Source organism: Heterocephalus glaber, unplaced genomic scaffold, assembly GCF_053883595.1.
Source record: "Heterocephalus glaber isolate CG9 unplaced genomic scaffold, H.glaber_assembly_v1.0 deba00001608, whole genome shotgun sequence".
NCBI lineage: Eukaryota > Metazoa > Chordata > Mammalia > Rodentia > Bathyergidae > Heterocephalus > Heterocephalus glaber.
This window is the reverse complement of record NW_028258379.1, coordinates 14,174,606-14,187,007: the sequence shown is the minus strand read 5'-3', so window position 1 is coordinate 14,187,007 and position 12,402 is coordinate 14,174,606. Positions and strand designations below refer to the sequence as shown.

At 40.4% G+C, this 12,402-nt stretch overlaps 1 protein-coding gene across 2 annotated transcripts in view; it reads right to left on the bottom strand.

Annotated features, from left to right (window-relative positions):
* Window positions 1-12,402, bottom strand: part of Znf410 (zinc finger protein 410) — a 39,987-nt gene that overhangs the window by 2,055 nt on the left and 25,530 nt on the right. Inside the window, exons 8-12 of one of the 2 annotated variants that reach the window (XR_002390149.1) lie at window positions 11,912-12,001; window positions 3,163-3,288; window positions 1,829-1,969; window positions 1,349-1,548; window positions 296-423 (exon numbers count right to left, since the gene is read on the bottom strand). Coding sequence is in view for 1 of the 2 variants with exons in the window: in XM_004837221.2 (XP_004837278.1) it covers window positions 296-423; window positions 1,829-1,969; window positions 3,163-3,288; window positions 11,912-12,001 (485 nt within the window). In the remaining variant the exon portion in view is untranslated. The remainder of the gene's footprint in view (window positions 1-295; window positions 424-1,348; window positions 1,549-1,828; window positions 1,970-3,162; window positions 3,289-11,911; window positions 12,002-12,402) is intronic. The other variant, XM_004837221.2, reaches the window with a different exon arrangement.

Sequence of the window (12,402 nt, the reverse complement as noted above, 5' to 3'; positions counted from 1 at the left end):
CAAACTTGGGACCTTGTGCTTGCAAGGCAGGTGGCGGAACCAATGAGCTAAATCCCCGGCCCTGACTCATACTTAGCTTAAAGGAAGACATTCTAGTCAAAATTTCCAAGAAATGGAAACTGGAAAAATTCTCAGATCTCTAGATCAGTGGTGGCAAATCTATTTCACCCATGCCACAGCGGGCTGTTTGTATCACTGAAAGCTCTAAAAAGTTCGCCATCACTGCTCTAGATTCTCAATCAATCTCCATGTCAAGTGGACACAGAAACAAAGTAAGGACAAGAGACAGTTTTACCTCCTGTGGATTTACGGCTGTTAAAACAGAAACCTCGTATGACTGCCTCCCTGACTGCATTGTCACCAAGTGATGTGTTACATCAGGCACCGAAGACAGGGGACGTGGGGATCCTTCAGTAAGCACCTCTGTGAAACAACAGAAAAATTAATCTTCCATGAAAAGTGAACAGATACACTACTGCCACATCAAGCCTCTCATTAAAAACTCTTAGAAACTATTCTCTGAAAAACTAAGTCCCACATTTCCATATTCCTTTCAAGTTAATTCATGCCTGATAATCATTACCAGTGATTTGGCAAGTATTACAAAAGGAAAATGAAAAGAAAAAGCAAGAAATCTTGACATAGGAGTTCTCTATTTTTCAATATAGTGATTTAGAATGGCTTTAGCACTGTTACCTGGATTAAAAATGTATAAAGCAGGGCTAAAACAGTTCAAGCAGGCAGATCAGGGAACCAGAGCCAACCCTTGAAGCAATCGCCAATGATACTAATAGCTCAACATGTGCACATCAACAATTTAATCTAGGCTCCTACTCAGTAACCCCTCCTCCCTTGGGACTTCCTTCTTTAAGACTGCCAAAGCAGTTCCACATAATTTCTGTGCCTTTTGCTCTAGTTATCCACCAGTACTGGTCATGAGAGCAGTGCACTCTAGGCCTTGTAGGCTCCAAACGGAAATTATACAAATACAGTTGCACACAAAACTGACCAAGTAGGATACAAGTAACTAAAACACAGGATCTCACATTAACTGTTCATCAGTGGGATCACCATGAAAATCTTCTGGAAACCATTATAGGTAAACCATTTATCCCTCAAACAAATTACAAGCTTCCCATAGGGGCTTTGTAGCTTCTACTGCTCTTCCAGACTGTACGGTATAATGTAATGTTTACTAATATACTACTGCCTATTTACTCAATGTTGTTTTGCACATGTGTGTAAATTTTGACTTCTCAACTGGATTTTAAGGGCCTTATCTCCTATTTTGCCTTTCCCATAGTGCCAGGCACACAGTAGGCACTGAATAAATGCATGCTGACCTCACCTGGTAAGTTTTTCAGAGAAGAGGGCCTGGCCTGTGTAACTTGGGTGAAATTTCTATACCAGAGAGGAGCAACTCCTAGAAAGCCCTTTCTTTCTCCAGAAGATATGGCTTTTGAAGGTATGGAGAAATTGCTTTATATCTCCTCTGTAAAACCTGGTTATGTTCTGTTTAAATGTTTTAAAAGTTAAGTTCTTCCATAACTGCAATAGGAAAGACAGAAATAGTTGGGCTAGGATGCTAGGATTACAAATAATTTTCTCTTTTAAAATTTTTTCTCTTTATTCTTGTTATATCATCTTTAATTAATTTTTTAAAACAAATTCACTTAACCACCCCAGAGAATAATAACACAAATGCTACTCAATCATATGATAGCTATGTATAAGAAATGCAATTTTAAACCTCCATTGGAGATACCCCATTCTTTAGCCCTTAGTTGCAGCCCATTTCCCCCAAACAAAGAGGAACTCAAAGTCTTACCATCATCAACTCCCAGGATGGAATTGGTATTTGGTAGGTTCAAGGACTCGCCTCCAAGGCTGGGCTGGGAATTCATAGATACCAGGTTTTTACTGGGTACTGAAGCCTCTTCAAGCAAACTACTGCCCATTAGTGGCTCAGCTGCACAGAGAAAAGAGTGTAAGAGACATACAGCAGTCAAGGCTGTGCCTGGTCCTCATCTTCCTAACCAAGAAAGCTGGCCTTCTCTTCCAGAACTAGAAATTAATCTATATTTTGGATGCCACCTAATTCACCTATTTTCAGGAAACAAGAATAAATCTAGCAGGGAAAGGCTGAGCTTTAGGGATAATTATCTTTGTGATCAATATCTGAAAAATTAGCATATGAAATGGGATGGACCTATCCTTAGGAGTTTTGGAATGAAATAACTGATTTGAGGAAATACTTGGAAAAGGAATAATAAAAAAGGGTTATCAAATTTAAGGTAGGGAAAAAGGTAGTCATAACTGATAAGCAAAACAATATGTACACTCTTGTCATACAGAAATCTTTTTATTACCATGCTACTCAAATGCCGGTTTATGAACCAGCATTATTATCAAACTCACTAGGTGGACTTTTGTTTTTTATTTTTGAGATGAAGTCTCACTATGTTATCCACGGTAGTCTTAAACTCCTGGATTCAATTGATCCTCCCCCCTTAGTACCCTAAGTGTATGGGAACTACAAGTACATGCCATTAAGGGGAACTCATTTATTTATTTATTGGTACTAGGGATCGAACTCGGGACCTTGCACTTGCAAGGCAGGCACCAAAACCAGTGATCTAAATCCCCAGCCCACTCATATTTATTTTTTGCAGTTCTGGGGATTATACCCAGCACCTTATGCATGCTAGGCAAGTGTTCTACCAATGAGCTATACCCCAGCCTCTGCAAGAACTTTTAAAACAACGGATTCTGTAAACTCACAAATTATTTCATTTATCAGGTTATTTTGTTTTGTATAGGTGAGGAAAGGATGACAAGCAAGAAAATACATGTTTTAAAAGTCTGTATGCCAGGCATGGTGGTGCACACCTGTAATCCCAGGACTTGGAGTCTGAAGCAGAAGGACTGCTGCAACTTCGAGGCCAACCTGGGCTACACAGTAAGACCCTGTCTCCAAAAGCCAAAACACAAAACAAAACAACAAAAAAAACCCATTTGTTTGGAAACTGCCAGCCCATCAAATGAGACTAGGTCTCTTAGCCCAAAATTGAATCAGAAGATCATGAGAGGGCTACATGGACCAGTGATTTGGCTCTTTGAACTTAGAAAGATACAGCCCTCCACTATGTCCACCCTCCTCACCAGTTTGCTCCTGCTCTTGACTCCCAGCTGTCCCCAGCTGCAAGTGATGCTTTCTCATGTGCACATTCCTGCTTCCACTCTGAGAGAAGGTCTTCCCACAGACTTGGCACTGATGAGGCTTCTCTCCTGAAATAGGGACCAGGAGGTTAAGACAAGGCAGCCAAAAAATTGAGTACATTTTTGGTGGCAAATCAATAGACTGAAGACTTAGAGGCAGAAGGCCAGAGCATATTAACTATATGAGGCTGCTCCTTTTCTCCCACTCTCCACCTTCCCCAGCCTCTCAGCTTTCGGTACATGGAGAAGGTAGAAGAGCACACCAGGAAGGCTCAGCACAATCAATGCTCCCAGGCCCAATCCTTTCCAGACCCACTGTACTGTGGACTCAACAACAGCTTCTTTGGTGTGGGATCCTGGAACCAACACAAAGTATTTACTTCCCTTTTCAAACAGTCTTCCATGAACCTGTAAGACATGTACCCTCTCCAGGGATTCCAATCCTTGGTTTGTAATATCCCGTCTTATTCTGTGGCACCAAAGTCATCAACATCTACACTGGTAATTCTTCTAACATAATGATCTGAACTATCCTCTATGTCAGTGGTGGTGAACCTATGCCACGTGTACCACAGCTGGCTGTTTGTTATCACTGAAAGCTCTAAAAGGTTTGCCATCACTGCTCTAAGTCCTTAAGTCCAAAACTCTTTGTCTCCATTCCATCTACCCAAACAACCATACTTAGAGCAGGGATTAAAAAACTCATGCCCAGGTCTGGGGATTTCAAGGTCCTGAGTTTGATGCCCAGTACCGCAAAAACAAAAAAACAAACTCATGCCCAGAAGCTTTTTAATTTGGTATGATCCCATTTGTTGAGTTTTGGTACTATTTCCTGTGCAACCAGGATTCTGTTCAGGATTCTGTTGCCTACACATATGACTTAAAGAATTTTATCTATTTTATCTTCCAGCAGATCAAATATTTGTTTTATTATTTAGATCTTTGGTTCATTTCGATTTTGGTTTAGAACATGGTACGAAATATGGATCTGGATTCAATGTTGTGGAGAGCCAGTTTCCCCAGCATCGTTTATTAAACAGGCTACCTTTCCAGTGTATGTTTTTGGCCCCTTTGTTAAGGACCAAATACTATAGTTAAGTGAAATAAATCAGACATACAAGCTTAAATATCACTTGGTTTCTCTTATATGAGAAACTCAAAATAAACATAAAGAGCAAAACAAAAAGATTATAGGAAGTAGGGAGATAGATCTTTCTCGAATGAGAAGCAGATCACAAAATGGAGGGAGCCAGGTGTGGTGGTGTACACCTATAATCCCAGCACTTGGGAGGCTAAAGCAGGTGGATCGCCACAAATTCAAGGCCAGCCTGGGCTACATAGGGAGTTCAAAGTCAGCCTTAACTATACATTGAGACCCTCTCTCAAAAAACCAAAAAGAAAGAAATGGAGGTAGTGGGGAGGGAGGGGAGAAAGGGATGAAAAAAGAGTTAAGATATGTTAAGTATGTGTACCAACTCCCCACAAAGAATGTAATAATCATGTACTGCAAAGATATACTAAAAACAAAAAATTAAAAAGCACAACTCATGCCCATGGGAGACTGGTAGATAGCAAAAGTGAGTGTGGCTGGGGATTTAGCTCAGATGCTGGGGATTTAGCTCAGTGGTGCCATTGCCTGCCTCACAAGTGCAAGGTCCTGAGTTTGATCCCCGGTACAAAAAAAAAAAAAAAAGTGAGTGTGATTACTGTGGGGGGTCACAGTAATCCAGTGAACACTTTCCCTGTAAGAGAGACAGCGGTTACTCGGTTCTAGCCAACTGCTGCCCTGTATGTATCAAGGTCTAGCACTGCCAGAGGGCCGTCCACCACTTAAAATCTGGAATTGTGGATTTTAAAGTAAAATCTGCCAACTTATAAATAATGTATGTATGTATTTTTTTTTGGTACCAGGAATCAAACTCGGGACCTTGCTCTTGCGAGGCAGGCGCCGGAACCACTGAGCTAAGTCCCCGGCCCTGGGCAACTTATAAATAATGGGAATAAATTTAAAATGGATAAAAACATTATGCAGTAATCTTCACTGCTGATGAGAATAAAAAAGACCTCTATGGCAGGAAATCTGATACTATTTAGCAAAATTACAGATGTACTCTATTTGCATTTTGATCTAGGAACCCTATTTCTAGACATCTGTCCCAAAGTTACAGTGGCAAAATGTGAAATAATCTATGCACAAGATTATTCACTGTAGCATTATTTTAAATGGCTAAAGATTGGACATATTCATCAGAAAGTAAATAAAATGATAAAATATAAAAAATACTACAAACCCATAAAAAGGAATGAGGAAAATTTCTATACACTGATATGGTGTAAATATAGGAAATATTGTTAAATATGGCTAAAAAAGACCCATACATAACTACAGAACTATATATAATATGCTACCTTTGTGTAGGAAAGAAAGGGAGAGCTAGGCATGGTGCACACACCTGTAATCCCAGCACTCTGTGAGGCTGAGGCAGGAGGAGTGCAAGTAGACTCCAGCCCGGGCAACTCAGTGACTTAGCAAGACCCTGTCTCAAAATGAAAAATGAAAAAGGGTTGGGAATGTAGCTCCGTTTGAAGATCCTGATTAAATACTTAGTAGTGGGGTGGGAGGTGGTGTTGGCGTTGGTGTGGGGAGTGTTGGCAAGGATTTGAAGAAGCTAGAACTTTCAGACACTGCTAGTGGGAGTGTAAAGTGATGCACTACTCTTGTTTTGTTTTTTGTTGTTTGTTTTTTTTGGTACTGGGGAACAAACTCAGGACCTTGCTCTTGCAAGGCAGGTGGTGGCACCACTGAGCTAAATCCCCAGCCTTTATTTTGTTTTGTGACAGGGTCACACTATAGTTAGGCTGGGCTTGAACTCACAGTGATCTTCCTACCTCAGCCTCCCATGAGCTGAGGTTACTGGTGTGTGCTATCACACCCAGCTAAGGCAGCTACTCTGGAAAATTGGCAGCTCCTCAAAAAGTTCAATAGAGATTTATCATGTGACCAGCAATTCAATTCCTAGGCATACACAGAAGAGAGATGAAAACCTACCAAACATGGAAAAACTTGTACAGAAATATTCATAGCAGCCTTATGCGTAACAGCCAACATTTGGCACATGAACACAATGTAGTATTATTCAGTCATGAACAACGATGTGCTGATAATATATTACAACATGAATGAATCCTGAAAATGCATACCAAGTTAAAGAAATAAGACACAAAATGACACAATGTATATTCTCATTCATATGAAATGTACTGTATAAAATAGATAAACCCATACAGACAGAAAATAGGTTAATGGCTGCCAGGGGCTAGTGGAAGACAGAAATGGGAAATGACTGCTATAGGATGTGGGGATTCTTTGGGGAAGAATGAAATCTTATGGAATTAGGTATTGCAACAACTGCAAAACAACCAAACTGCGATTTTTTTTTTTCAGACAGGGTCTTGCTATGTAGTAGTTCAGGCTGGCTTTGAACTCACTATGTATTCCAGGATGGCCTCAAATTCGCAGCAATTGTCCTGCCTTAGCCTCCCAAGACCTGGGATCACTGCATGTGTGACCACACCTGGCCTGCACATTTTTTAAAAAACGGATGACTCTCACAGTATGTGAATTGCATCTAAATTAAAAAAAACTGTATGGGGGAGCCGAGTGCTGTGGCACCCAACTGAAACCCAGCTACTCAGGAGGCTGACACAGGAGGCTCACAGGTTCAAGCTCAGCCTAGTTAACTGTGTAAGATGCTGTCTCAAAAAATAAAATAAAGGGCTGGGGATTTAGTTCAGTGGTGCCGCCACCTGCCTCGCAAGTGCAAGGTCCCGAGTTCGATCCCTGGTACCAAAAATATAAAATAAAATAAAAATTTAAAAATAGGACTGTGGGGGCTGGGGATTTAGCTCAGTGGTGCCACCGCCTGCCTCCCAAGCTCAAGGTCCTGAGTTCCATCCCCGGTACCAAAAAAAAGGACTGTAGGCTGATCCTTAGCACTGCAGGGATAAAAAAGAAGGGGGAGGTTCTGCGCCTGCCTTGAAAGAGCAAGGTCCTGAGTTCAATCCTTGTTGGTGGGGGGGGGATATGTTTTGAAGGGAACTAATTGCAATTATGTGTTTTGGGCTGGAGATGTAGCTCAGTGGCACAGTGTCTGCCTGGCAAGCATGAGGCCCTGAGTTTGATCCCCAGTACCAAAAAACAAAAAACACACAAAAAAAGAAGGGGGAGGAACACTGGGAATATATATAGTTTGGTTGTACAGTATCCCTGGAAAAATATTTTCAGTACTGGAAAAACAAAACAAAACAAAAAACAACTTGGGGAGGGTGGGTAAAAATCATCTGCATTTCTTTATGTTTGTAAGAGGAAGTACTAGAAAAATAAAGCCAGGCATGGTGGCACAGGCCTGTAATACCCAGCACTACAGGAGGGTGAAATTGGGAGGAATGAGAGTTCAAACCCTGGTTAAACAATTTAGGGAAATTAGTGAGATCCTGGCCTTTTTTTTTTGAGACAGGGTCTCACTATGTAGTTTAGGCTGGCCTTGAACTCACTATGTATCCCAGGCTGGCCTCCAACTCACAGCAATCCTTCTATCTTAGCCTTCCAAGTGAAAAAAAATTTTTTTGTTTTGGTACTGGGGATCAAACTCAGGACCTTGCACTTTCAAGGCAGGTGCCGGAATCACTGAGCTAAATCCCCAGCCTGAAAAAAATTTTTTTGAAAAGGACCAAGGATATAGATGTAGCTCAGTATAAAGGCCATGGGTTCAATCCCTAGTACTGTATAGCAAAACAAACAAACAAACCCCAAAAACAAACAAAAAAAGTAAATCTAAAAGGAATTAAAAACCTTTAAAAGAAGAGGAGGAAACAGGGTGAAGGGACAGAACTATAATTAAGACTTCTTTGACTATACCTAGCTTTGACTGTACATATTAGTAAGAATAAAATTTTAAAAAACTTTACCACTTCAAAAAGAAACTGAAATATATTAGTCAAGTGAAATAATAAAATGATTTTTAAAGGATATTTAGATAAGATTTTTGTTGGTTTTTTTAGATAAGGTATTTTGACTGCATATCCTTAATGGAATATATTGTAAACAAAACACGGCTGCAACCTACAGAATGGGAAAAAAGTTTTACCAGCTATTCCTCAGATACAGGTTTAATATCTAGAATATATAAGGAACTAAAAAAAATTAGAACCCCTCCAAATAAAGACCTGATCAAAAAATAGGCAACTGAAATGAATAAACACTTAAAAGAAGAAATAAAAATTGATAGGTCTCCCACTACCTCAGCAGCTATTATGTATAGTAGTTGCCCTCTTCCTATCGTGCCTTGCCCCCTCCCCTGTGTGACATCATGCCAAGATGGTTGCTCCCACCAAAGAACAAACCCTTCTTCCCAGCATCCCCCTGTTCCCGCCTAGAGAATAACCTCATACTCGCTCATCTCCAACCGCCTAGTGACATCACAGGCTCCTCCATTCCCTAGTCACTACCTCACTCAACCCCGCCTCAGCCCCTACAAACCCCACCCCAGTCTCTATAAAAGACTCTCCCTGCCCCGGCCACATTGCTTTTGTCTCTCCTTTGTTCTTAGACAGCCCAGCAGATCTGTTCCCCTAATAAAGGCTTGTTGCGACCTGGTCTGATCTTGGGTTTTCGGCCTTTTACCTGACACAAATGGGCAGTATAAACATGAAAAATATTCAAGCTCTAACCATTAGTGAAATGCAAATCAAAACAACACTGAGATTCTACCTTATTCGAGTAAGAACAGCCATCAGCCTATGAGTGGGCCAGGCATGCTTGTTTTAGAGCTTACTTCAATTTATAGTAAATATAGGAAAACAAGTTAAATGACATAAAAGGAAGCTAACCAACAAATCCAGAATGTGAGATACTCTATAAGACCCAACTGACTGTTCAGCAATAAGTATGAAAATTTTAAAAGTGAAAGCAGAAAGGTCTAGATTCAAGAAGACTTTAACTACAAGTTGATGAATCCTTTTTTTTTTTTTTTTTTGAGACAGGGTCTCACTATGTAGTTCAGACTAGCTTTGAACTCACTATGTAGCCCAGGCTGGACTTGAACTTGTGGGGATCCTCCTGCCTCAGCCTCCTGAGTGCTGAGACTATAGGCATGAGCCACTAGCCTGGGCTGAATCCTTATTTTAAAATACCACCTTTAAAAGCCATTTTTGAGACAATGGGAAAAAACTGAACAGGGCCCGAGTGTAAAATAAAACTAAGGAATTACTGTTAAATTTGATAGGTATAAGAAATTATCTTTTTTTTCCCCTCTACATTAGTGTTTGACACAATTTTATATAATAAAGTAAATGACTTTACAAGCCAAGCAAAATACATGTGAAGCCCATATCTAGTCCACAGGATATCAATTTACTATGTCTTAGAGCTTGCCATCTTATTAAAAAAAAAAAAAAAACCTATTCTAGCCCTAAGATCTCAGATCTGAAATTCACAATCCTAATTTTTTTTTTTTTTTTTTGGTACTGGGGATTAAACTCAGGACCTTGCGCTTGTGAGGCAGGCACCAGAACCACTGAGCTAAATCCCTGGCCCCACAATCCTAATTAATTATCTCTCTCTAACTCCCTTGCTCCCATTAAATTGTCTTGCTGTCCTCATCATAAATAACTTCCGATTCCTCTTTTTTTTTTTGGTACCGGGGATTGAACTCGGGACCTTGCGATTTCGAGGCAGGCAGTGGAACCACTGAGTGGAACCACTGAACTAAATCCCTGGCCCACAATTCCTCCTCTTAGTCTTCTTGTCATGGTTTCCCTTTGCTTCCATGGCCAGCCATTTTGACAATTACTGACTTCATTCTAGAATCTCGCTCCACCTTGAGTTCACCTCATCCTTGGCAGGACTCTGCTCTGAATAATCTTCATGTCCTAGTTGAACAGTAGCAGAAAAAGTCATGAAATCTAAACAGGCCTGCTAAATAGTTATGCTATCTACTTTAAAGCTGATGTCATCTACATCTGAAGCTGTGTCTTCACTCACTGCTACTTACCAGTCCTTTTACTAATGACAATTAGTTCATTCAATCAACAAGTTTCTACCATTTATGGGGAATTTTTCCAATTCCAGGATGACCCTAGAGGCTCCCTCTAATACTCACCATCATCTCTTCCAACACTTTTCTAACCCCTTCTCATAAATCTGTGAGCCAGCCTGACAATGAGGTGGCCAACTTTTCCTCCCATCTTCACTACCACATTCATTCGTTCTTTCTTTCTTTCTCTCTTTTCTTCCTTTCTTTCCTTCCTTCCTTTCTTTTTTTGGTACCTGGGATCGAACTCAGGACCTTGCGCTTGCAAGGCAAGCGGCGGAACCACTGAGCTACATCCCTGGCCCAGTGGCTTTTTAATTTATTTATGTATTTATTTATTTAGCCACATTTCTTGAATGAATAGTCTTCCGTCGCCTTTATTTCCCTATTACTTTATAGCCAATCAACTATGAAATCAGAAAGATGCTTCCACTGGGTCTCTTTCCTTGTGCCCTAGGACTACCTTGAAGCTGACTGGTTTTGGTGGTGGTGCTGAGTCTTGTACGTGCTACGCAATGCTCTACCACACAGCTACATCCTCATCCCTGGGAAAGATTCTTGACTATATTACAAGAAAAAGTCTTCTCTCTTCTCTTTTCAGTTTAGTTTATGCATCACTGCCAGATTAATCTACAGTAAACTAAGTTCTCATTTGGATGCACCTTCAGTAGGCTCTATAAACTCTTTCCTGGCATGCTAGGCTCTTCTTAAACTATGTTTTCAGTGTGTTTTCAATATAATATATGAAGTCTCAGAGGTAGCATCCCCCAAGATAGAGCTGTAGGCTTCTGTTTGGGAGGATGGGAGGGGAGGGAAGGGAAACTTCAGCTTTTTTTACTGAGCTTACAAGGTCTGGTTGATGTTGAATATTTTCAGATATTTGAAAGATATCTTTAGCAGGAAAGACTACGTTATGTGTACAGAATGAGCAACTTGACAGAATTACAAGGAATTAATTTAAGAATGCAAAACAAAAAAGGAGTCATTAAAACTTTTTTCTCTCCGGCACTATTAGTGATAACGTGGTTCTAATACTCCAAGATAGGGGTTTTTTTCTTTTATTACCGGGAATTGAAGTAGGACCTTACACTTGCCAGGCAGGCACAGCACCAATGAGCTAAATCCCTGGCCCTTAAAGGTATAGTTTCTATCAAAATCATGTCTGAACAAGATCACCAACATCTTCTAGGAGGCAGTAATATTATTGGTACAACTAACACTACAACTTCATAACTACTTTCTTTTGATTTAAAATCCTCCTCCAGAGGAAGGAAATGTAAATTCCTAAAAAACAGGATCCATGTTCAATGTAACTCATAAAGGACCCAGTACAGTATGAAACAAGTTTGCTGATCTCATAAAAAGGTCTGGATTAAAAGTACTTCTGTGACTCAGCAGAAAATACTATTAGATTCCCCCCTACTGTTATGAGACCCTTTAAACGAAATTATCTTGATTTCTGATTCAGTTGTGACTCAGAAGCTTTATGTATGTTTAGGGTAAACAGTTTCTTTCTTTTTAGATTTCTTTACACCACTCTCCCTTCTACTCTTTTGTCTCTCTCCTTTCCTGAAATCTACAAATGGCACAGTTTCTCATACCTGAGTGAACCACCAGATGTTTTCGGAGACTAGAATACTCAGCAAAGGAACGGCCACATCCTTGGGCTTCACAAAGAAAAGGTTTCTCTCCTAGAGGCAGAAAATGAGATAAAAACTCACGTCTTCTGATGAACTGACTTTTCCCATCAACTTTATTCTGTTTTCAATGACATTTTTTCTAATTTCTTTAGTTCACGTTGTATAATTTCTTCTTTTTGAGACAGGGTCTTGCTATGTAGTTCAGGCTGGCCTTGAACTCATGGCGATCTTCCTGCCTCAGCCTCCCAAGTGCTGGGATTACAAGGATGCACCACCACTCCCAGCATGCTATATAATTTCAACCAGGCTTCTTAGAAAATCTGTCTCTCAATGATCTAGTATACAATCTGCCACACAGCCCTGCTGGTTCCCTTAGAAGGACTGCCTCTGAGCCGCATACTTCCTCCTTCCTCTTGGCTGAAGAGCTGACCCCTCCAGATTCAATGATCTTC